Source organism: Megalobrama amblycephala, linkage group LG14, assembly GCF_018812025.1.
Source record: "Megalobrama amblycephala isolate DHTTF-2021 linkage group LG14, ASM1881202v1, whole genome shotgun sequence".
NCBI classification, from domain to species: domain Eukaryota; kingdom Metazoa; phylum Chordata; class Actinopteri; order Cypriniformes; family Xenocyprididae; genus Megalobrama; species Megalobrama amblycephala.
In genome coordinates this window covers 38,598,886-38,624,431 of record NC_063057.1, presented here as the reverse complement: position 1 = coordinate 38,624,431, position 25,546 = coordinate 38,598,886, and the positions used below count along the sequence as shown (strand labels likewise).

The following is a 25,546-nucleotide window of genomic DNA, read 5'->3' as shown; positions in this document are numbered from 1 at the left end:
AGTAAGGTTAATAATATAACTTAGAGAACAAAATTTACAGTTTTACTCAAATTAGGGTGATGCAAAAACGAGAACACCCCACTGAAAGTCTCTGGAGCAAAGCTAAATTTTAGACTACGAATGTCTAATTTAACAAGAATTCAACCACAGGTGAGTCTAATTATTCATTACACAGGTGTCCAGCAGACAGTTGACTATAAAAGGATGTTAAAACCCCTTCCCATTTCATGCTGTCACCACATGGAAGAGAAATGTCACAAGTAATTTCTTTACACCAGAAAGGTGAAGGCAACAAGAAGATCAGCAAAGCTTTACTTATCAGTCAGAATACTGTAGCAAAAGTGGTACAAAAATTTAAAAAAGATGGAACTGCAACCATCTCACAGAGATGTCCAGGTCGTCCATGGAAGTTAACACCTCAACAGGAGCGTCTTCTGATGAGAAGGGTTGAAGAAAATTGGCATGCAATTTCACTGCATTTATCTAATGAAGTAAAAAAGCCAAACTGGGGTGACTATTTCCCATGACACAATACGACGTACACTGCAGAGGAATGGCATACATGGGTTCCATCCACAAAAGAAGCCTTTCCTAAAGCCCAGGCACAAAAAAAGCCTGCCTAGAGTTTGCCAGGGCCCATGCTGACAAAGATGAAGACTACTGGGACTCTATACACTGGAGTGATGAGACCAAGATAAATGTTTTTGGAACTGATGGCTTCAAAACTGTATGGTGTGGCAAAGGTGAGGAATACAAAGAAAAATGCATGGTGCCTACAGTGAAACATAGTGGTGGTAGTGTCCTTATGTGGGGCTGCATGAGTGCTGCTGGTGTCGGGGAGCTGCATTTCATTGATGGCATCATGAATTCACAGATGTACTGCTCTATACTGAAAGAGAAGATGCTACCATCACTCCGTGCCCTTGGTCGTCGTGCACTTTTCCAACATGACAATGATCCTAAACACACATCTAAGGCCACTGTTGGATTTCTGAAGAAGAACAGGGTGAAAGTGATTCAATGGCTCCTGATTTGAACCCAGTCGAACACCTATGGGAAATTCTGAAGAGACAAGTTGAGCATCACTCTCCATCCAGCATCCAGTCTCTTAAAGAGGTCATTCTTGAAGAATGGAAAAAGATAGATGCCGCCAACTTGTTCATTCCATGCCAAGAAGACTTGGTGCTGTCATTAAAAATCATAAAGGCCATACAAAGTACTAGATGTAGTAGTTTTTGTTGTGGGGTGTACTCATTTTTGCATCAGCCTAATTTCAGTAAAACTGAAAAATGTGTAATCTAAGTTATATTATTAACCTTACTTTCATGTTATAAGTTAAACAGATGTTATATTAAACTTAGTCTTGTCAACATTTTGGAATTTGTTTTTGTGTTCATTGAGATATTGTTTAAAATGTTACTTTTCAAAGGGGCAACATTTTACTGTTAACTGTATCCATTTTACTCATTTACGCTGAGCACTGTATTTCTTACCTCTGATACATATGTAATATTTAAGCCTTAGTGATTAAAACAGTGTGTGTTTTAATGTTTACTGCTTGGCACATTTATTTCCATTTTAAGTGTCTAACAATTTTTTAAACTAAAGAATGATCCTTATTTTTTCTGTGGTGGTTGATATCATGCCACAAATGTTGCCGATAGAGTTCAACTTGTGCTGAATCCACAAAATATCCCTTTAATTGTTATTTTCCTCCACGTGCAACAACATCCTGTATCAACAGATGTAAAACTGAATAAATGCACAAAACGTGTCAACTTAAATAAATTTAATGACACATATAAAAACTCATGCACTAATGATAATGTTGACATTGGCTTGTTTTACAGTATCATAATGTGAGCTGAGTTTTACCTTTGTTAATTATTACTCACTCGTAGATTCTGTCAGAGAATTAAATCAATTTTACATTTATACTTTTGGCAGATGCTTTAATCCAAAGCAAATTATATTACAATTTAATTTCAATTTATTTGTACATCATCTTTTATAATGCACATTGTTGCACAGCTTTACAGAGCACAGAAAAAAATATAAAGAAAAGAAGATAGTCTTTTAAAACACAAGCAGGCAAATGGAAAATGCCAAGGAAATTACTTAAGATTTTTATGAAATAAATAAGTTTTCAAATTTCCATCTTGAGTTATTGTTGTCAGCATTAGCTGTGTAAATTAATGTGTGCTCATATTCTTTGGTGGAAGTGCATTGATGCAATGAGTTTATTATGGCATATGGTAAGCATTTATCATGATAAAGATTGGAAAAATAATTGGGTTTTTAAAGGGTGGATCTGTGAAAGTTTTGTTTTGGTTCATATGCAGAGTAGAAAAGTACACTGTAAGTAATACTACTGTTTGTATGTAAACAACCATTTCCTGTTCTCATTTTACTTTTTACACCACCCTGGTTGCTTTAGAACATCTGTGCATGGTGGGCAATGTGCATTTAAAGCAAGTGAATTATGATAGTATTGTCATTTTTGGGTGAACTATCCCTTTAGTAGGGTGTTCTGACACATCTGTACCTTTTGCTTTACAGGGCACATGCTTTTTTTAATATTACATATTATTTATCTACTAGTATTTTCTAACATGCAACTATGTCATGTTTGGCCTCATCTGACAGCTTATAAACTGAACTGAATTGTGGTGAACTTTTTATTAAGGTATCCTAATGTACAATCTAGGTGTTATTGTTTAAACATCCATTGAGGGGAATATGTTCATGTATTTATCTCCACCCATTTCCCTTATCTTTCGGTGTCCTGTCAGCTGGTTTGGGTGTTAGTATCCCACTCATGTTTAACAATGTGTTGCTCAGAGTATAATAAGGAAAGGTAACTATTGATCTAGGAGAAAGTCTTTAACCTGCCACTCCTGCCAATGTGATCTCATTAGAATATGTGTGTATTTTTGCGTAAAGTGTGGTTTTACTTACGTTTTCATACACACAAAGACGTACAACATTGATGTATTTATAGCACTAAAATGTTAAAATACTTCCGTATTGACAGCAATAAAATGTAAATTATGTAACGTAAAATGTGAATGTATATGAATTCCCATGTATTAATATTAAAATCGTGGCATTAATGTTTTAAATCTGTTGTATGTATTCAATTGTCATATCAATACATGTTTTTAGTTGCATTTTTTTAATACAGTTTACTCATCTACTTAATATGAAATAATATTTCTGTTCATGACTCGTTTCGAATGATTACACAATGTTACGCAAGACTACAATTTAAAAACCTTATGAATAAAATTTCTGTAATTGTTTAACCAATATTTAGTTTGTTTGCTTTGTGACACAGAAGGCATTTTCTCCTATGCAGCGACTGACAATGTAACTATAAGATACACCAAAGCACAACATAAATTCACAAGTCACATCAATTTTATTTGTTTGCTAATCCATATGTTTGTTAGGAACAGATCCAAATCCAGCCCTTTATCCATCAATCTTCATTTTCAGTCTCAGCAGCGACCATCACAGTCAAAGTACGCGCTCGTTATGATTCAAATTTGAAAGTAGTGCCACCCTCATGAAGCTTTACGACATGGTTTACGGCACTGATATCAAACGCTCATTGGTTCCAGAGATTGTTTATAATAGAGAGATGAGAGAGTCTGTATCTCTTACCATTGGAGAAAATGTAACGGCTAACTTAATCATGTGTGACCCCTCTCAGCCTATTGTGTAATGGCAGTGACATCAGTACCTGCCATTCAAAACTCCTTCCCTGCATACTGCCACAGCTGGAGCCTTAGCATTAGCCGTTACGTTTTTTTTTTTGGCTAAAAGTTGCAGGCTTGCCTTCCAGTAGCTTTTACACAACATCTATTGTTCTATCTCTTAAACAGTAATGTTGCACATTTGCTGTTGGTAATGCTGTAAATGAGTTGTCTGGCTATCACCAGACCAAGCTCAATTTGAAATTGAACATTGGTCTGGGGAGTTTGCTATGTATTTCCTACTGCACAAGAGGCGTGATCAACGAGCATTATTCACGCAATTGGATAGTCCTTCAACCAATCAGATCAACGATCCGGGTGACATACTTTTGCAGAGCGATGCGAAAACTCCAGACTTTATTGGTTGTATTGGTTTGTAGCATTGATCAGCGGTTTGCAGAAGCAGCAATGGCATCGAGCGATTTTTGCAGGTTGTGCAAAAAAACATGAAAGTGAGTGGTATTTACACCCAGTCAAGCGATTTGTTTGCTAAACTAAAGAAGTCATTCAGCATCGTTGAGAGATTAAAAGGAATTGGATTGACGGTCGTGCAAGAGACGTCATCGTGTTATACCCGCCCAGAGCCATAGAAAGAGCTCTGTACCCGCCAATAGCGAGCAAGGTGGATAAACCAGTCTGTGATTGGTTCCCGCAAAAGTGTAACAGATGCAGCAGAAATTAATGTACGGGTTTCCAGACTGAGTTGCCGGGCGAAATCAAATCGCCGGCAGATCAGGCTGGGTTTACCCAGTCTAGTAAATGAGTCCTACCTGTAGCAACATTCCCTAGTCTGTCTTCTCTTAAAAAAATACTTTTTTATCAAGCTATTTTCCCGCACATCCTTTCCCACTCTTTCTACGAGGTTGAGGGGTTCAGGGGTCCATCATCCTGGTCTTCCTCATCCTCTGGATCAATGATGTCCCCATTGAGAAGGGCAGCAGTGAGGGACATGATGAATAAAAGTGTTCATCAGCTGCTTCATCAAAATAAAGCTGCAGAATTGGCACAGCTGTGTTGAGATGGCAGTAGGACTGTAAACAGGTGATTGTTTTTTTTTTTAAATGGTTTTATTTTCATTTATAATGCATGAAAAAATACATATACACATAACATTACAACCTTCATTTTTCTTATACAAAAAAACAAACAGAACAAAAAACTAAATTTAAAAAAAAGGCCAACAGATGACATTATATTTAGTTTGCAGTAAGAGAAGGTAAATGTTCCAAAAAGGAGCCCCAGATTTTTTTTCAGTAAAAAATCTGAAAAATCTGTAACCCCCCACCCCCCCCCCCCGCCAGGGGTCTAAAATAATAAACAAACTGATCCACACATGCTCTCTACCAAGCCCTAAACGAAAGAAAAGTAGATGTTCAAAGAGAGACAGTTGTGGTCATTATAAAATCATGTGTGGACTGAGAGATGACAAATATCCTCTAAATATATTTTTTCTTCATTCCCATGACCATGCAGAGCAGTGGTTCCCAAACTTTTCTGCCAGGTCCCACTTATATAGAGGGGGGAAAAAGTACCTGAAATAAGACTTTTTTTTTTTTTTATGTACAATTTATTCCTGTGATGCAAAGCTTACATTTTCAGCATTATTACTCCAGTCTTCAGTGTCACGTCATCCTTCAGAAATTCAGAAATGCAGATTTCAAAACACTGCTTCATGAAGCATCGGAGCACAAATGTATCAGTGTATCGAATCATGATTCGGATCGCGTGTCAAACTGCCAACGGCTGAAATCATATGACTTTGGCGGTCCGAACAGCAGATTCACTGATTCATTGTGCTCCGAAGCTTCCTGAAGCAGTGTTTTGAAATTATAAACACTTTTTTGGCACTTCATTTAAACTTTTCAAATATTTTCTTTGTTTACATTAAATATAAATGCCTTTTCTGGTCTGATTTGTGATAGGAAAAGGGAGAAGAGCGAGTTTGGTAAAAGGCGGACACCACTGCAGATGTTGAACAGAATGCGTCTTTTTAGTATTTAACTGCAAACATTCAATGGCTAAATTACAGCCAACACACATTAAATTGGACTGCCGGTATTTTAAGCATGAAATGAGGGAAATTCCCTGTTTTGGGTTGACACATGACAACTTACCAGTGTAAAAATATATAATTTCACTCTCCTTTTCTTCGCTCCACTGCCACTGAGAGGCCGCCATCTTGTTTGAATTTTTTCTGGAATCTCCAAGCTGATCAGCTGCTAGCATTCAGATTGGAGGATCTTAAAAAATTGCCCAAAACCAATCTAAAGTATTCAGATAGAAATTTGTTGCTCATTCTCAGTGGGAAAGTGCCCAAGCAACATTGCTCAAAAAGTTGCTCCGTGTATCATCACCTTAACGTTACGTGATTTAGCGGTTTCTCATCACAACTGATTTGGTAGTTAGCAAATGTAAAAAATAAATAAAAAAAAGAACGAAAAAAAAGAACATACATATGGTGCATAGTTCACGTTTTCATCAAACTGCATCTTTGATGGATCTCCTACCGGCGGTCAAACCACAGAGAGTATAGTGTTATAGAATGTGTTTCATGTTATCCTTTATCCTTTATGTTATCCTCATGTTATTCATTAATTCTTTGTTATAAGTTTATTTCGTGCCGATTCACTATCATTTTGCAGTAAGATGTTTTGAATGGTAAATGTTCCAAAAAGGTATTTACATTACCAGCCCTGAATGAATTTGTGTTAATGTACAGATGTTTAAATTTTTTCATGTGTGGAAGTTTATTTAAAGTTTATAAAAACTTCACTTTATAAAAAATCTGAAAAATTGTCATTTTACTTATCTAGTAAAACCAATTTTTTTATCAAATGTTTTATTAACAAATGTTTTATCAATCAAATGTTTTATTATTTTATTACTCTAGTCTAGTTGCAGGTTCACCCCCTGAATATAGCCCTAGTTTCAAGCACTGTTAAACTATTTATAATTTTTGTTGAATTATCAGAAGTCTCATTGCCTGCACCTAATGTGACACCCTTCTGATTTGCAAAGATTAGAGGGCCGAGTGCTTAGGCTCATGGGTTCAGATAGTGCTGCTATTAGCGTTAACATCACAGACGTTTGCTGATCATATTAAGCAGTTTCATGAGATGCTGGGAGACCATCATCAACTGAAGTGCTGCTGTTATCAGACACGGATTTGTTTTATACCTTGCTTTTTTAGAATCTGGAGCATTTTTAAAGAAATCGGAAATGTGTCTTTGACTGCCATTTGAACTACTTAGCTGTGTAAAGACTCCATTGTTTTCTCATTTGAATTTCAATCTATTTTTAAGTGACATCACTGACACAATGAATTATATTTATGTATCAAAGTCACAAATTACATTTGAAAAAATATAAAAATTAAATATTTAATGATTTTAAAAAATAAAGTTGTAAAATGAAAAACAACAACTATTTTAAGTTGAGTCATCTTAAATTCCAGTGCAGTGAGGCAGCTGTCAGCAGGTGGTGCTGCAGCACCCCTAGTTCCCACAGCCATGACTCCAACCTAACCAAATTGTATAGGATTACTTGAAAATTATAATCGGGTGTATTTTCTTAGGGTTAGAGCTAAACTCTGCAGGACAGCAGACTTCAAAAGTACCAGAGGATGTGAGTTAAGAGTACAAGCATTTCTCTTAATTTTAAAGAATACATTAATGAAGTATTTATTAGACAGAGGCAAGGCAACAGTTTCACGAGACACACTAGTAGCAACTCCCGGCTTCCTAGTGATCACCACATTGTCTGCTCTGATGGCTTCCAGTCACCACCTTGGACTTATAAGCTTTTGAGATATTGAGCTTCAAAATGTTTGCATTTCATACTCCTGCGGATAGACCCTTCTGTGTTATAAAAAGAAATGTATCAAAATAAACATAACTTTAAAAAATTCACATAATGTAAATAAGTTGTCAGAATAATTTTGACAAAAATGTCAAATAGAACCTTATAATTCCAAGGTGACGCAGTGCCCCTTCAAACTCTTAAAGGGGTAGAGTATCCACCACACTCTGCCTCTGATGGCTTTCAGTGTCCCTCCAACCCCTTAAGGCAGGAACACACCAAGCCGACGGTCGCCGTCGGGCAGTTTTTGTTCATCGGCCTACTAAGTTTTCTCAGTGTGTTCCACACCATTGGCTGAAGTTGGTCCTCGTCGGCTTTTTTCGCCCGATTCGACATGTTGAATTGGTGTCGGAGCTCGTCGGGCCATCTGGGGTGCGTTTCCCAAAAAACAATATAACTCGCTGCCGAACTACTATAGTACGATGCATCATTGAACAAATCAACTAGCTAGTCACGACTGTTTCCCGAAACCGTATTGTCGCAAACTTGTCATTCAACCACGTTGGTGAATGATGTCACGCAGGTGGTGGAGAAATAACTTCTTTAAATTAATCCGTTTGAGATTGAATTAATGCTAGATTTTTTGCTATAAATTACGGACATGGCACTAGAGGACTAATTCTCATTATCCTCAGTTATTTTGCTTTATTTCCAGATTAAATCAAATGCTTGTTCTTACGTACTAGAGCATGTATGCACATGCACAGTCTTCAAAAACTGTGCTTTAACAGAATAGACAAACTAAAATATATAAATGACATTTGTATATATTTGAAACAAAAGAAATACGTTGTACTTAATGTCAGCTTCCTTATTTTGCTCAAGATAATGATTTATTAAGTCCACATGTCATAAAACAGGAAACTATGCTTCTAACCACAGCTCGAGAGCTGTCGTTCCAACCACACAAGTTTGCGATGCAGTATGTGAATGTTCCTTTGAACTGTGGTTTCGGGAAACACCAAATCATTGAACTATGTAAGAAATGACGGAACTTGCGATGTTAGTTGGCTAACGATGCTTTTGGGAAACGCACCCCTGATCATTCTGGGGTGCGTTTCCCAAAGCGAACTATGGTCGCAAGTTCCGTCGTTACCAATAGAGTTCAATGGGACTTACGACCATGGTTCACCAACGATGCTTTCGGGAAACGCACCTGATCATTCTGATTGGCTGTTCAGCTACTGCCACCTGCTGGTACAGAAAGACATTTCATCTTACGCAGGCGCAGAACGGACGTGCTACTTGGCTGTCAGGTGTCGAGCACTGGTTTGGTGTGTCAGGCCAACTTCGGACACAGACGCTGCCGACGTGAGCTGACCCCGCAGTCTGCTTTCGTCGCCACTAGTTCGTTGGCGCCAGCTTGGTGTGTTCCTGCCTTTAATAGAGTGGAGTATTCTCACCATCTCATTCCCAATTCTATCAACTCTTTCAACCAGACATCCCTAGCCAAAAATAAATACAAGGATTATTAAATAAAAGGATAAAAAGATGATACATAGATTAGATAAAGTTTAATCAGTCGGACATACAGTGTCAAAGTGCTCATTCAGTAAATGCACAGCTAAACAGATGTGTTTTGAGTCTGGATTTGAATGTGACTACTGCTAAAGGCAGACTCCTTGCTTGAGTGATTCCTTGGTATTTCTAACTGACTTGATCCTGATGATCTGAGTGATCTAATTATATTCAATGAGCATGTCTGCAGTGTATTTGGGTCCTAGTAACAGTGCTTTAAATCAATTCTAAATGTAACTGGAAGCCAGTGCAAGGACCTGAGGAGTGGTACGATATATTCATATTTTTTGGTTCTGCTCAGAATTCTCCAGTACTTTAATATTCTCATATTTACACATACGATTATGCTCTTAAGAGCACTGCATCAGAATGTTACATTGAAAGTTTACAAATTCTAGATACATGTACAATTGTAGCTAGTGTGTATGTGGAATTATTATTATATTTTATTCAGTTTATATGTGTGTGTTTCAGGTATTCCCTATATTGTGGGGATAAAATGTCCCCAAAAGGTTAGAAATGTTTGATTTTGTTAGGACAGATTAGTACCCATGAGAAAAACAGCTTATAAATCATACTAAGTTAAGTTTTTTTTTAAAAATACATAAAAGATATCTGAGAGGGTTGTGTTTAGGATTAGGGGATAGAATATATAGTTTTTACAATGTAAAAAACATGTCTATGGAAAGTCTCCATAAAACACAGAAACCCAACTTGTGTGAGTTTTTGTGTGTGTTAAAGATTTATAAAGTATTTAATTCATTTATGTGCAACATCTCTGTTTTTGCTTACAAGCTTTTCAAACTCAAACAGAGACACTGAGGAGTTAAGGCGATAAACCCAAAATCCAGCATAGAGAGACTCTGTAAATGTGGAGGTGAATGTGTGTAAGTGTGTGAGTGTGTGTGTGTCAGAGACACTGTAGAAGGACAGAGTACCGGCTGACATATCCACATACACTCCTACTCTTTTAATGCAGCCTGATGGGACACGTATGTCAGTTGACTTTTTATCGTGCCAGACAGTGAATCTATTATCAGAGCAGTTCAGACTCCAGGAGTACTCATTGAGTCCAAACTGACAATCACACCAGCCTTTCCTGTTGATTCCTTTATATGTCACTGATACATCAACCTCTCCTCTCCATTCAGCCTCCCAGTAACAGCGTCCAGACAGACCCTCTCTACACAGAACCTGAGGACACTCATCAAATCTCTCTGGATGGTCAGGATATGACTGATACTCTTCCAAACACATCACCTTTCTGTTCTCATCAAAAAGAACAAGTTCATTGTTTACTGTGTTTGGATCCAGTGTGAGTTTACAGGCATCTGAACACAAAAAGAGAGAAAGATTATAGCACAACAACAACAGTCACTAAAGGTGTGTGTGTGATTGTAGACATACATTTGGGTAGTCCTGCTGTAATCCTGAATTCTCCTCCATGATCCACACTGTAAAACACAAAGTGTCACATTTTGCATGTATGATGCTCTCAGTAAACACAAACACACACACACACACACACACATACATACTTGAGTTTATCTAGTCTGTATTTTGGATGGTTGAGTTTATCAGTGAGCAGCTTGACTCCTGAATCCCCTGGGTAATTGTAGCTCAGATCCAGCTCTCTCAGGTGTGAGGGGTTTGAACTCAGAGCTGAAGACAGATAACCACAGCCTTCTTCTGTCACCATACAGCCAGACAATCTACAAACACACACAGCAAGGACTTACATGACATTAGTTTGTCAATTTATCACTATGTTTTACAGAAATCAATCAAACGTATAAAAACAGTTCAACTGTTTCCAAACACAAACTGAATACAAGGGCAAGGAAAGAGTCTTTGATATAATCATTCCTCTATTTCTCTGGTTTCAGTTTTAAGACTGTCCTCTGAATGTGCATCGCTCATTCTATCTCTTTCAAATATGGGCTGCAGTCAGATTGCTGTATCACTGCAACATGCCCAAACTATTTATGCGTATGCATGTTTTGTTAATAAGATTAATTATTCTGCATAATTACAGCCTCTACTGCACTTAAAATGCTTTTCAAACTCTGGAGTTGCTGGATTTTCCTCACATAGCAGAAAAATCAACTTACTGTCATTTATAAGTCATTTTTGTAATGCATATAAATGTAATATATCAATTGAAACTACAGAATGTCTACTTTTATTTGAGTGCACTCACAGTAAGCTCAAAATGTGCTTTTTGCAAAATAAAGAAAACTAACATGATGCATGATCTGCCATCTCTTTCTCAATAAAGTTCATTCTGATATTCGTTAAAAAAATTAACTGTAACTTAGTGAATATTTATCACACAAACATGAGACATGACTAAAGAAACGTTTAAATGTCAAGTTTTAAATAATGTAAGTCAAATATTCTTTGTTTATATATTCTGTTTGAAAAGAGAGATATCAATCATTTCTGAATAATATGAATGTTTAGACAAGATTTCTTTGGATTGTGTTGGACAGATTATGAGGTGTTTACTGTGAAATAGCCTAGTGTCACATCAGTGAAGCTTTTGTTAACAATGAATGATAAAAATTCAGCTTTGCATCACAGAAATAAATTATATTTGAAAGTATATTAAAATAGAAAACCATTATTTTAAATTGTAATAATATCTCACAATAATTTTTTTTCTGTATTTTCGATCAAATAAATGCAGGGTTGATGAGCATGACACTACTTCCAGAAACATTAAAAATAGTAATCGTGACCAGATATTGGCCCACATTGGACACTCTGCATGAATATGATGTGAGATCACTGACTGGAAGCAGGAAAGTTTGCGCTATCATAATATTTCAAATTGATGCAGACAGTAGACAACAGGGGCTTTTCGACAATATATGGGTTATTACTGTGATTTTGTGCTTTCCATCAGCAAATGGCAGCTGCTTTCAGGGAGAGCGGGTGAAAGGAGGATTTTAATGGAGAGATATGGAGTGGGGCAGTTTAGGGTGATTTGGATTGCATAAATAATAAAATAAACAAACAAAAACATGGCGAAGAAGGAGTACACAACACAAGAGGCAATAAGGATGATATTTGATGAGACTTGGGAGGAGGATGAGTGAGACTCTTTTGCATGTGTTCTATGCATCTGTATAATGTATCCTTGTATGTAAATGTATGCGAGTATATGCATATGTGTGCATGTGTTTGTGTGTGTGTATGAAAAAAGTCTCCTGAATGAAAACTGTACAACCCAGTGTCACAAAAAGACTTGTATATATGTAATATAGTTGGAGTTTCAAGTTTGAAGTGTTAAATTCTTTCGATCATGATTTCTTTTTTTTTATACATAAGAATCAGAAAATTTATTCCTGTTTTTTTTGTCTATTTAAATTCTATTACAACCTTGCATTATATAAATTGTCAAGAACTGTAATTTATTGAAAGCCAATTGTTTTCTGAAAAAAATGACACCTTGCATTTGAAGATATCACATTGTGATAGAATTTTAAAATAATAATTTTAAAAAATTTGAAAACAGCCTATTTTAACTTAAGGTTCTAAAGGGTTAATGTATTCGTCATTTATCAGCTATTTGGCACCTTTTAATGTTACTTTAACAAGCTATGGAAGTTAATGTCTTCATTATTCCCACCTTTTTTTCTTTTTCTTTTGAAAATAAGGCATTATTAAATAACCTTAATACAAAAACTGCAATTCTGCTATGATGGAACTTTGAGGGCTAATCTCTAATTATCTTCTGACTGGCATTACTATTCAAAATCACTGTTATGACTTCATCACACACAATACCCTTCAGATGTTCAAGTCCTCATTTTGTGTTTAGAGACGTTATGGTGAAATGATTGCACCTCATTCATGTTGTACTGCATCCCACAGTAAAAATAAGACAATTTATTAAAAACCAAGACCAAAAGTTTTCAGTGAAAGATTAGAAAAAATAAAGCAACTGTCTTCTGATGTGACATTACAAGCTCCCAAGAAATCAAGAGCAAGTTAGACATTTAATTTGATCAGAGTAAATATTTATCTGCATTCTTAATTACCTAAGTATGTTCAGATGACAGTGCGACCTCTTCAGTCCAAAGGAGAGCAGCTTCACTCCTGAATCCATCAGGGCATTGTTACTCAGGTCCAGCTCTCTCAGATGAGAGTTTAATAATTGTAGAACTGAAGACAAACTTTCACAGCACTGACCAGTGAGATTACAGATGGCCAGTCTAAACAAAAACAAAGCAGGAACTAATCAACACCAATGTCAGAAAGGTGAGATATAAGATGTTTACATGAACAATGTACTAAAAATGAAAAAAAAAAAAACCTTTTCCATTATTCGCATGCAGATGACAATGAAGTCAAAATGATCCCCATTCACACAGATCTGTGTAAACAATTAAAATCACTGTATATTCTACAGCAGGGCTGGGCAACTCTGGCCCTCAAGATCCATTTTCCTGCAGAGTTTAACTCTAACCCTGATAAAACTTACATGCTCGTAGCATTCTGGTAATCCTGAAGACCTTGATTAGCTTGTTTAGTTGTTTGATTATTGTTGGAGCCAAGCACTACAGCAAAGTGGATCTCGAGTGCCAGAGTTGCCCAACACTGTTCTTCAGTGTTGTGGAATTTAAACTAAGGAGGTTTGTTGATTTTTTTTTTTTTTTTTTTCCCTTGTCAGAGGGATGATATGTATGTCAATCATAAAAACAAACAGGTCAAGCTCAAGCTATTATAACCTAATAATTCTGACCTAAGGTGGACCTTAACGGTGTGGTTTTAAGCTAATAAACCCATTACTTGCTACAAAAGAAAATGCTAGCAGAAGATTAACATTTAAAGAAAAATTTAAAAGATATTTACACAACAATATATTCTGGTCCTTCAATCTGACTGAATTAGAATATTACATTTTTGACTACTAAGGTTGTTCACAAAAGATCGAAATGTAATGTTTGTACAATCCTAATTCCATCTCCCAGGTCTGTTTTATTTGTCATGTGTGCAAGCACATGGCCTTGTTTGTGTTGGTTTGCCATGTGCTTTCTCAGTTGGTCTAGTCCTTTGCCCAGTCTACCTAGTTTTTATTTTTGGCTCCCTAGTCTGTTCCACTTGCCCTGATTTCACTTTGTCTGCTCTTACCTATTGTTTGTGTTATTTTTTTGTACTTTCCTCTGTTGTGTCTGCTCCCCTTTCTCCAGCTCATTTGGTTCCACTGACAGCATCCCTCCAGTCCCAGGGATCTCTGACTATCTATCAGCAAACCTACCTCAAGTCTACCTCTTTTTCTGCCTATCGTGCTGCGAGTCCCATACCCAGTTTGGTCCACTGCCTTCTTTTTCAGCTACCTGCTCAGTCACTAGGGTTCTTTACTCATCTCACAAATTTTTATTTGTTATAAAATGACACTAATAAAAAACTTTTTTTCAAATAGTCAGATGATGCTGATTTAAAATAAAATTTGATTACTACAGAACATCTGTTCATACACAGATGAGTACATAGTGAATATGTGAGAGTCACACCTCAGTATGTTTAGTTGACAGTTTGAACTCTTCAGTCCAGTAGAGAGCAGATTCACTCCGGAATCCTGCAGGTCATTGTTACTCAGGTCCAACTCTCTCAGAGGGGAGTTTGATGATTGTAGAGCTGAAGACAAACTTTCACAGCACTGAGTAGTCAATCGACAACCTGCTAGTCTGAACAAAACAAAGGATTCAGTAATTAAAATGTCAAAATTAATTGACACCTGACTGTCATTTACCTTTTACATACTTCCCTTGTTAAGTAAATCTTATACTATCAATAAGCCACCAATAATATTGTATTGGAACCCTTGTATCCATAGCAACCAAGCATTAATAATAGTTTACATTTGTGTTCTCCACACTGAATAGATTTGCTGCATGATAGGCCACGTATTGTACTATATATATATATTTTGAAACCACCTGACAAATAAGATAATCTATAAGTAGTGAGCATGCAAATACACCAAAACAGTTAAAATATAGAAAAATAACTCTCCATTACTGAGACAATAATAATTGAATATTCCCAGTTATCAGCCAGTAATACATTGATTGCTCATAGATTGTGCATATCTAATAGTGAATGTGAAGGTTAAACCTCAGTTTGTTCAGTTGACAGTGTGAACTCATCAGTCCAGTGGAGAGCAGCATCACTCCTGAATCCTGGATGTCATTGTTACTCAGGTCCAGCTCTCTCAAATAGGTACATGATGACTGTAGAGCTGAAGACAAACTTTCACAGCACTGATCAGAGAGACCACATCCAACAAGTCTATGAAAGAAGATGCAAAGAGGAGGAGATGGATGTTAAAAACGTGTTTTATATTCTGTGCATGTAAACTAGCATGTATATACCTTAATTAAACAATTTAATAATCAAGTAAAAATTAATTTACATCTGTATGATATTACACTATAAACCACATTGGGAAGTGGATGGATGATTCAGCTGTGGGAGCCATCCTCTGGTCAGACACAGGAATTCATGCGGCGCGACTCTCACAGTGCATTACGGGTATTATCTAGCCGTTGAGTGTACATCAGTTGTACACTCGTTATTGTAGTGCATTGTGGGATTGAATGAGTGGACTCTGAAATGTCTTTCAGACACCACTACAAATGGCTGTCCCCTCAAATAGTGCCCTATTTAAGGCAGTGGTTCTCAACCGTTTTTTCCCAGTAGGCCACACTATGGCCCAAGTGCAAGTGTCACGGGCTGCATATCATTTACATATGACGTCTCCAATGAAAACCAATCAGATTTAATGTTATGGTTTTAGCAGATAATATTATTATACCTAGATGTTCCACACACAGAAGAGGTGGTGTTTTCTGGTGGCAGATACAGTATTTTATTTCTGTCACACTCAAAAATCAACAAATACTAAAAAAAGTTTCACGTTTATTGTTTCACTGTGTGTTGAAATGGCTGGCAGTGTGAATTCTTCATATCAAAGTGAAACTTTCTTGTCCAATATACTTAAGTTACACAATCCCCTGATATACAGTATGTCATAGAAAATGAGTACTCAGTATATAGTAGGTCTGTGGAAGTCTGAAAATAATATATGATCACCAAAATGATTTTATATATAAAAAAAAACATTATAGTTTAAACTTATATTCATTTAATCTTGTTTCATTTAATTTAAAAACAAAAATAAATTGTAAAACTGGGATTTATTATTTAAATATGGCTGGTATATTGTGGGAGTTGCCCAGCCCTGTTCTAGTGTTTAATGCTAAGAAGGACACAAGTCTTTAGTCCTCAGAAGGACTGATATAGGAAGGACACAGCCTCAATATTGTATAGCCTTCTAATTGAGAAGCCCCATTGTACAGAATGTCTTCCTTATTTCACTCGTTAATTGTAACATTTCCAATTTACATTATTATAAAATAACATTTCCACTTTACATTATTATAAATCTTGGATGTTTGACCTCTTTTTAAAACACCTGATTCAGATCTTCAGGTCAGGGAACTGAACTGAGTGTGTCAGATAAGACAGATATACAAAATGTGCAGTGCTGTGGGTCCCCAGGGCCAGCATTGAAAAACCACTGCCAAAGCTAATACACTATATGACATGAAGCTTTCTAAAAACACTTCATAAATGATTCATTAGCTGTGTGAAAACCTTAACGAAAGCATGTGAAATAGAGTCAGGTGAACTGAAAGTATGTGATGAAGCACAGCTGGAGACTCTTCATCACTGCTGCCATTAAACTCAAATGACATTGGTTTGACTCCAGAAACAGTTTTGTGAAACACTGTATTAAGTAAAACTTTGTCTCGGATATAAAATTGTGTGCTTTGAATTCTGACCATAAGATTATAAACAGTTTCCACACGACTGTGCTTCTACTGCCTACTCTTTAGTGAGGCTTCAACTGTTTATATCCTTTCTTTTTCAATACCATATAAAAAGTATGCACTTATTTCCACATTTGTGTTCTATGAATAAAAATTGAGTTAGATAAATTAGTTTGAATCTCAACCACATACAAATGTTTATTTTGTGATGCTATGAATGAATACTCACAGGGCTTTTCTGCAGTTCATCACAGCTGGTATCAGTCTCCATCTACCCTCATCAGATGTGTTGTATTTCATGAGGTCAAACTCTTCCAGCACCTCTTCTAACATCTGAAGCATGTAGGCTATTGCTGAGCAGTGAGCAGGAGAGAGTTTCTTCTCTGAGTGTTTGTCTGATTTCACAAACTCCTGAATCTCCCTGTACAGAGTCTGATCATTCACTTCCAGCAGACAGAGGAACAGATTGATGGATCTGTCAGCCGAGAGACCGTAACTTCCTTTAAGTTCGTCTTTAATGTACTGTGTGGTTTCTCTGATGCTCTCTGTGCTGTTCTCTGTGTGTGTCAGTAGATCCTGTAAGAGTTTCTGATTGGACTCCAGTGAGACACCCAGCAGAAACCGCAGAAAAAGATCCAGATGTCCATTTTCAGTCTGAAGGGTTTTATTGACTGCTGATGATAGTAGTGCAGACATGTTTTTCATAGAGCTGTACTTCTCATGTTTATCATTCAGAAAAAACAGCAATGGCTCCATGTTCTTTGTCAGATGGCAGTAAAACACATAGAATGCAGCGAGAAACTCCTGAACGCTCAGATGTATGAAGCAGTAGATTTTCCTCTGATGAATCACAGATTCCTCCTTAAAGATCTCAGTGCAAATCCCAGAATACACTGAGGCGTCAGTGACGTCTATGCCGCTCTCTCTCAGGTCTTCCTCATAGAACATGACATTGCCCTTCATCAGTTGTTTTAAAGCCACTTCAGCAAGTTTCACAATCATTTCTCTGTTGGACTGCAGGAGTTTTTCAGGATCTCTTTCTTCATACTTCTGATTCTTCTTGTTGATCTGAATCAGGAGGAAGTGGATGTACATCTCAGTCAGAGTTTTAGGGATTTCTTTTCTCTGATCTTCTTTCAGGAGCTTTTGAAGCACAGTGGCTGAGATCCAGCAGAAGACGGGTATGTGGCACATGATGTGGAGGCTTCTTGCTCTTTTAATGTGTGAGATGATTCTGCTGGCTTGATGCTTCATCATTGATTCTCTTCCTGAAATATTCCTCCTTCTGAAGCTCATTGAATCCCTGAATTTCTGTCAGACGGTTGATGTATTTGGAGGGAATCTGATTGGCTGCTGCTGGTCTGGTGGTGATCCAGATTAGAGCAGAGGGAAGCAGTTCTCCTTTCATGATGTTTGACATCAATAGACTCACTGATGAAGTCTCAGTCACATCAGAAACTTTCTCACTGTCTTTAAACATCAGTGTGATTCTGCTTTCATCCAGACCATCAAAGATGAACACAACTTTACACTCCTCATAAATCTTTGAGTCCAGATCTTTAAGTTCAGGATGAAAGTCCAGCAGAAGTCTGTGAAGACTGTACTGATCATCTCGAATCAAGTTGAGATCTCGAAATGGAAGCACAAACATTAAATCTACATCCTGATTGGCTTTTCCCTCTGCCCAGTCCAGAATGAACTTCTGCACAGAGACCGTTTTTCCAATTCCAGCGATGCCTTTAGTAAGAACAACCTTTTTGTCTTTCTCATCACATCCTGGCTCAGGTAAGGATTTAAAAATGTCATTGCAGAAGATTTGAGTGTTATGTGAGTTTTTTGTTGTGGGTGTTTTCTCCATCTGTAAAACCTCATGTTCTTTGTTCACTCCTTCTCTCTCTCCCTCTATGATGTAGAGCTGTGTGTAGATCCTGTTCAGGAGGGTTTGATTCTCTTTAAGTTTGATTCCCTCAAATAAGCTCTCATACTTGTTCTTCATGCTGGTTTTATGTAGATATTTGACTTTGTCTAGTTCATTAATTACTGGTTGGTGAGAATTCTTCTGCAGGTCTCCAGGTTGTTCATCTCTATTCACGAAAGCAGACACAAGAACAACAACACAAAGAATGAATGAGAGCAAGATCATCTAGTAAAGCCATTGAAATAAAACCATTAAAAACCAAACTTGTTTATGCAGAAACTATTTTAGATAAGCAAGAATGAGCTTTATTCTTTAAATTACATCTCACAAACATCTCATCATGTTTGTTTCAACTGTGAAATGTGTGTTCATAAAAATGATGACCCACTAATGAGCTCTTATATTCTAGCGACCTTTGCTCCTGCAGGAACTGATGCAACAGAAGTGCTAAATGTGACAATTTGATGGGCGAGTGCATATTCGGGTGGTAAGACACTTGTGTGTGTGTGCGGGTTGCAGGAGACTAAAAGACTAAAAATAATTAGTCAGTTATGCTGACTAATTATTTACAGGCGCAAGCATAGGCAGAGCATGTGTAAAGCTGGGCAAGGCCTGCCTACTTCTGCTTCTGATTGCTTTTAGAGTTTTTTTTTTTTTTTTTTACAGGTTTCAGAGTAACCTGCCCATAACTGCTGGTCTAGTATCAGTTCTCTTTTGAGGGAACTCCATGCTGAGTTTGACGTCAATGCTATGAGGAAATCCTCAAGTGTAATGTGTGAAACTATTCCAATCCTGATTGTCACAACATCAGCCCATGACGCATAATGGCGTATCATGGAAGCTATAAAGGATACCTGGAACAAACCAGCATTAGCTTCTATGTCTTCAGGCAAGCACTCTATGTTTCTGTCTATCCTATTGTTTTTGATTTTTTTGTCCCATAGGCTAAATAACTATTTAGTGAGATGGCAAATAAGCAGTTTAGATAGTTTTTGATATTTGTGTAAGCTGCATGGGTATGGAGCATGCTCTGTCAGCTCTCGAGGGGGCTGACTGCACTCACTTTGAAAATCATTTTACTGTGGTGGAGCCCTGCACTTCAGGCAATAACTGACAGGTCTGACCCAAGTGCAAAACTAATCAAAACATTTTAATAACGCCTCATTTTGCCCTTTTTGCCTCATTTTGGGTAAAAATAGAAAAATAATACTAAAGTAATTTGCTGAAAAACTACTCAAGTTACTATGTTACAAACTACTTATTACTCTTACTAGAGTCATATTCTTTTCCAGTACTTCTACTTAAAGGATTAGGATTAAGGTTTTTGATGAAAACATTCCAGGATTTTTCTCCATATAGTGGACTTCAATTGTCATATACAATATGCTTGTGCAAGTATATAACAATTAGCTCAAACTTTGACCTGTGGAGGGCAGTAATACACTTAGCAGTGTCTACACTGCTGGAATTCAAATAGAGAAGAAGAAGAGAGCTAGTTCAAGATGAGCATTTATGGTTAAAATGTATAAAGTTTTTTTTTTTAGAAAATGAGTGATGGTTTCTCTTAGCCTGGGTGCCAGCCCGAACCCCGCCCACAACATTTTTTGGACGGGAAGTTCGGTCTGGACTCGATCCATTGTGGAGTAATTATGCTCGGCTCCCAGAAGGCTGAGCCAATCAAATTGCCAGGGCGGGCTTTAATCGATGATGGACAGGCTATCTGCGGTTACGTAACCACCCACGTCATCAAAGAGCGCTTGGGGAGTTTGATTGACAAGCGATCTAACCAATCAGTGGAGTTAAACTTGAAAAATTGTGCATATTGACGTCTTTCCGCGTTTGAAACAACATTCATTCTCATGTTCATTCATGTTTATTTGATGCTATAAATGGACCAGTAGGAAGAGATGATCGGTTAACGAGCCTCTTGAGCCGAGGCGCTACAGCAATCTGTCACGATCATGGTCACAACACATTAAAGAGCCACAAAACGTTTTTTATTGTTTGAATTTTTTAAATAACTACACAGTTTGAAAGCTGGGACTTTGTTTAATATAAGTAACCTGCTCTGTCTCGTCTGTTGATGTGTTGTCAGTTTCCTCTTTGCTCCGCGATGTATTTTCCACACTGTGTGGCGTGACAGCGCCACGGCTTAACTAAGGGGGGCGAGTCTTTGCGAAAGGTCAATTAGTTTACAACAATCATGGCTGTTGTTGAAGAACTGAGATGTGTAGATTCCGCCATCGCGTCCGTTATAGAAGATATCGACAGCGCATTAATTTTAAAAGAGGAACAGAGGACCGCGATCAAGGCATTTGTCGATGGGAAAGATGTCTTTGCCGTCCTTCCTACGGGATTCGGCAAAAGTTTGATTTATCAGCTGGCCCCGATGGTCGCCAAGAAGAGTTCTGTTGACAACTATGCGTCGCTCAACATACGTCACTTACTCTGTAGCTCTGATTGGTTGTAGGTCTATCCAATTGAGGTCTTTCCTGGATCGGTTGAAATACGCCCCCATAATCAAAGCCCAATGGAGCAGTATCAGACTCATATTCTGACTAGAATTGAGTATGACCACGTCAGGCTAGGTTTCTCTAGATAAGACCCTTATTTCTCGTCTGGGATCATGTAGAATGCTTTGACGCTGCACTGAAACTCTAATTTTCGACCTTCAACCGTCTGGAGGCCATTGAAGTCCACTATATGGAGAAAAATCCTGGAATGTTTTCATCAAAAATCTTAATTTCTATTCGACTGAAGAAAGTAAGACATGAACATCTTGGATGACATGGGGGTGAGTAAATTATCAGGAAATTTTAATTTGAAAGTGAACTAATCCTTTAATAAATATTTTTTTTAAGTAGCAATATTTTTATTTAAGTACAATTTTTCAGTTCTCTTTCCACCACTGCTAATGACAGAGCTGCGCTGGGCCACAGACCTCTCTCTCTGGGCCACCAAGGAGAAAGCCTGTGCCATCGCTTCATATCAACACTGGTGGCTACAGAGAGACACCTTTGTTTAAATCTTTCTGGAATAAAAGAGAAAGAAGAACCATTTCCCTTAGATGCCCTGCTGTCTCCTCCTGGCCTTTTTGGTGACATAGTTAGTTTGGTCATCACCGTTATAAGGTTTTATAGTCTGGACCTGATCTATACACCAAGGTCGCAGAAGAGCACATTAGGAAAGGAAATTGCCAGTATAGTGCAGTGCATATTTCGTTCTCATAGCATCAATGTCAGATGCAGCATGGAGTTACACTCAAAAGGGAACATCTCAGGTTAGAACTGTAACCATAGTTCCCTGAGAACAAAACAAACAAGTTAGGACTGTCACCCTTCATAGACACACAGCTAGATACTTAACACTGTCTGATGTTCCTTTGGTCTGATACTGAGAAACTAACCTCAATAAATAAGATTAAATCCTTTTATCACTGATGTTTATGTTATAATTCTTTACCTTGTCCCCAGTACTGTTTTTTGTCTCACCTGGGGTTAACAGTCACTGTTTCGTCGCTGAAGTTATGGGGTGCTCCCATGGATTCATCATTGAAGTTAATCCTCTCTCTCCTCATATCCACTCATTCTCCTGTGATTTAGATGTGATTATCAATCAAACTTTTAGAAACACTGACAATATAAATGACAAAAAAAGAAAAATAATAATTCTTATAAACAATATCAATTCTGTAATGCAGTATTGCCAACTCTCACACATTTCTCATGCTCTCCCACATAAGACAATGCAAAATTAAGTGTGAAATCTGCTCATAGATCACATATGAAACCCACTAGAATATAATTCTAGGAGTAAAGGGTTATGTACATTTATGTAATATTATTTTGTCTTCTAAATCAGAGCTGAAGTGTTAATGGTATCACAATTCCGGTTCTGTATCTTTTGTTTTGTATGGACTTTTATGTTGTAATAAATTCTCTGTTCTCATTGTTTCTGTGCTCATTCATGTGTCTTGTTACTATGGCCATGTTTGTAGTTTTCCCGTGTTGATTAGTCTTCCCCAGGTGTGTCTTGTTAAGCTTGTTTGCCCCTGTGTATTTAAACCCCTGTGTTTTTAAGTTCTTTGTCAGGTCTTGTTCTGCTCGGATATACATTTGGTGCTGCTCATTCTGTTCCCTGGTTCCCTGGTCTCTGTAGTCTTATGTTTATTTTTTTATTAAACAATTTTCCATTTGGATTTTAGTTAATACAAGGTAAGAAGTAGTGAAGCAGCTAGTGATGGGCAGATCGAGGCTTCGTGAAACACTGAAACAGTTGAAGCAAATGTGCCCGTAATGATTCAAGGCTTCGAAACAATCTGACACCCATCTCCACGGTGACCCCTAGTGGTCAGAACAGTGGAAATGCAACAAAACTCAGGCCAAACATGCATTAAAAATACCCTTTAACAAATGTATTGCAAAAGTTTTATTGAAAGTAAAATCAATCAAATGGAATTAACTAATCATCTAATAAGATTAAATATAGAGTGTCTGTATAATATGTGTTCTTTTTATCAATTTTAAAGGCTTGTTTCTTTGTTCCATAGCTCAAGCTAAACAGGCCAATAAGAGATTAATAACTAACATTATTAATTTCAATTTATTCTAATGTATAATTAAAACATCTACAAATGTATAAAACTGATCGGAGATCAGGTAAAACCATATGGTAAAACCCTAGACACTTGTTCAATAGTTCTCAGTGAATCTGCATGATTCATGGGCTCACTTTATCATCGCCCTCTATCGGTCAACCATTGAAATTTCGAACTGTTTCGAAACAGTGATGACATAACGAAGCCTCGTTTACTAAAATCACGTGACTTTAGCAGTTTGATACACGCTCCGAATCACTGATTCGAAACAAAAGATTCATGAAGCTTCGGAGCTTCATGAAGCAGTGTTTCGAAATCGGCCATCACTAGAAGCAGCTAGCCAATGGTAAATAGTTACGCTGTTCAAGGCATTTTATCTGACAGCGAGATAGCGTTAGCAGAAGTTTTTCTCCCCATTAGCAGAGTAAATAATGCAGGTAACAGGGAGAGGGAGAGGAAGAGGTGTTGGATGTGCACAAGAGAAGACAAGGAAAGTGTGGAAGCCCTCCAAAGGAACCAGAGAACTGTAACCGATGTTTGTAACGTTATTTATAAAGCTATTGTAACACTATTATATTCCACTCTGTAGAGCAGTTTGTCCATTTAGGGCTACTGTAGAAACATGGCAGCGCAAAAGGGGACCCAAGGTGTATGTAGATAAAAGTTCGCTCATTCTAAGTTAGTAAAAAACCATAACGGTTCATTATGTAAGGTCTTTATACACCACTGAAAACATAGTTATGTATATTATATTGCATTTCTGTCAATAGATCCTCCTAAATATTACACACTGGGCCTTTAAGTTAGATTTATTTTTATTTAAGACCCTCACTTGAGCTGAGAAATTTCAGTTAGAAAATAAGTTAATTCATCATATTAAAACACTGAATTTAGAGAGAAAGAAACTGTGGAAGGACACAAAAGACTGAATTGGCTCTGGTTTCATCAAAATTATTGACCATCTTCAGCAAACAGCCACATGAAACATGCAGAGCACCAGTTTGATTCAGTTCTTGTGAAAGGGTACAATTTATTTTTCTTAAAAGCTGAAAAGATCGCTGAAAAAATATCTTTATTAATGCAAGTGTATGAACTGAATTTATTTTAATACTTTAAATTGTTAACAAAAATCATAAAAGAAAACATTTTAGTTTAGCAGTTTAAAATCAAAATTATGCTTGTGTAGTGTGCCATTTATTTAAATATACTATATAATTAACAGTGACTTAGCCATGTAACATAAGTTATAATGGCGGTGAACACCACTAAAAGCCTTCTTGAAACAAAACACCACAGTTTGCTCAAACTAAACTGAAACATTGAAACCTGATACATGCGCCACATCTCATTTTCACCTTAATTTGAACAAAGTGCTCATAGTTGCCTATATTGCAACCTTGCAGTAAACTCTTAATCAAGTTTGACTAAATATACACCAAATATACACACACACACAGGCATGTGAACATTTGTTTGACTATATTAATGAGAGTGTCTCATAGATTTCTTTTTTTTTTTAATATCAGGTAAATTATATTTTCTATGTCATTGGTGGAACTCATATAATGAGAGTGCGCCATAAAAGAAGAAGTTGTCCTCACCACACCCTGAAACATAACCCTCACATAAACCCGTGTAAAATACAATGTAAATAGAAACATGATTTGGACAAGAAAAAACAAGTCTTTTTATCAAGTGAGGTCTGGCTCACTAGTCAGTGTTCAACAGTTTTCACTGTATTAGTGAGGTCATTTTTTAATAGTGAGGACATTTTCGACCTCACAAGTAAAGTCATACCGGAACACACACATCTAATGTCAAGACATTTCTATGACAACGTTATGAAAGTAAGTTAAATAAAATAAGTAATATAATATATAAGTAAGTTAAATTAAATAAGAATGACATTACTGGACTTACCAATTTGAACTTGTAAGCTTTGGTAACAGCAGTCTTAAATGGTGTCTTATCAGAAAAAACTTTTGGTTTCAATTCCTTTCCACTTTGGTTTCAATTCCCTTTTCCTTTTACCCTTCACTGTGAAGTCTCAAAT

The 25,546-nt window shown here is 37.0% G+C and overlaps 1 protein-coding gene across 1 annotated transcript; it reads right to left on the bottom strand.

The window, feature by feature from the left end:
• Positions 1-9,115: 9,115 nt before the first annotated feature.
• Positions 9,116-25,535, bottom strand: LOC125244890 (NACHT, LRR and PYD domains-containing protein 12-like). Its single transcript, XM_048155267.1, is given in 10 exon segments — positions 9,116-10,465; positions 10,542-10,588; positions 10,673-10,846; positions 13,181-13,354; positions 14,657-14,830; positions 15,261-15,434; positions 17,208-18,223; positions 18,225-19,062; positions 22,388-22,487; positions 25,414-25,535. Coding segments are annotated over 9 exon segments (3,255 nt in total). The 5' UTR covers positions 22,474-22,487; positions 25,414-25,535; the 3' UTR covers positions 9,116-9,893.
• Positions 25,536-25,546: the final 11 nt, after the last annotated feature.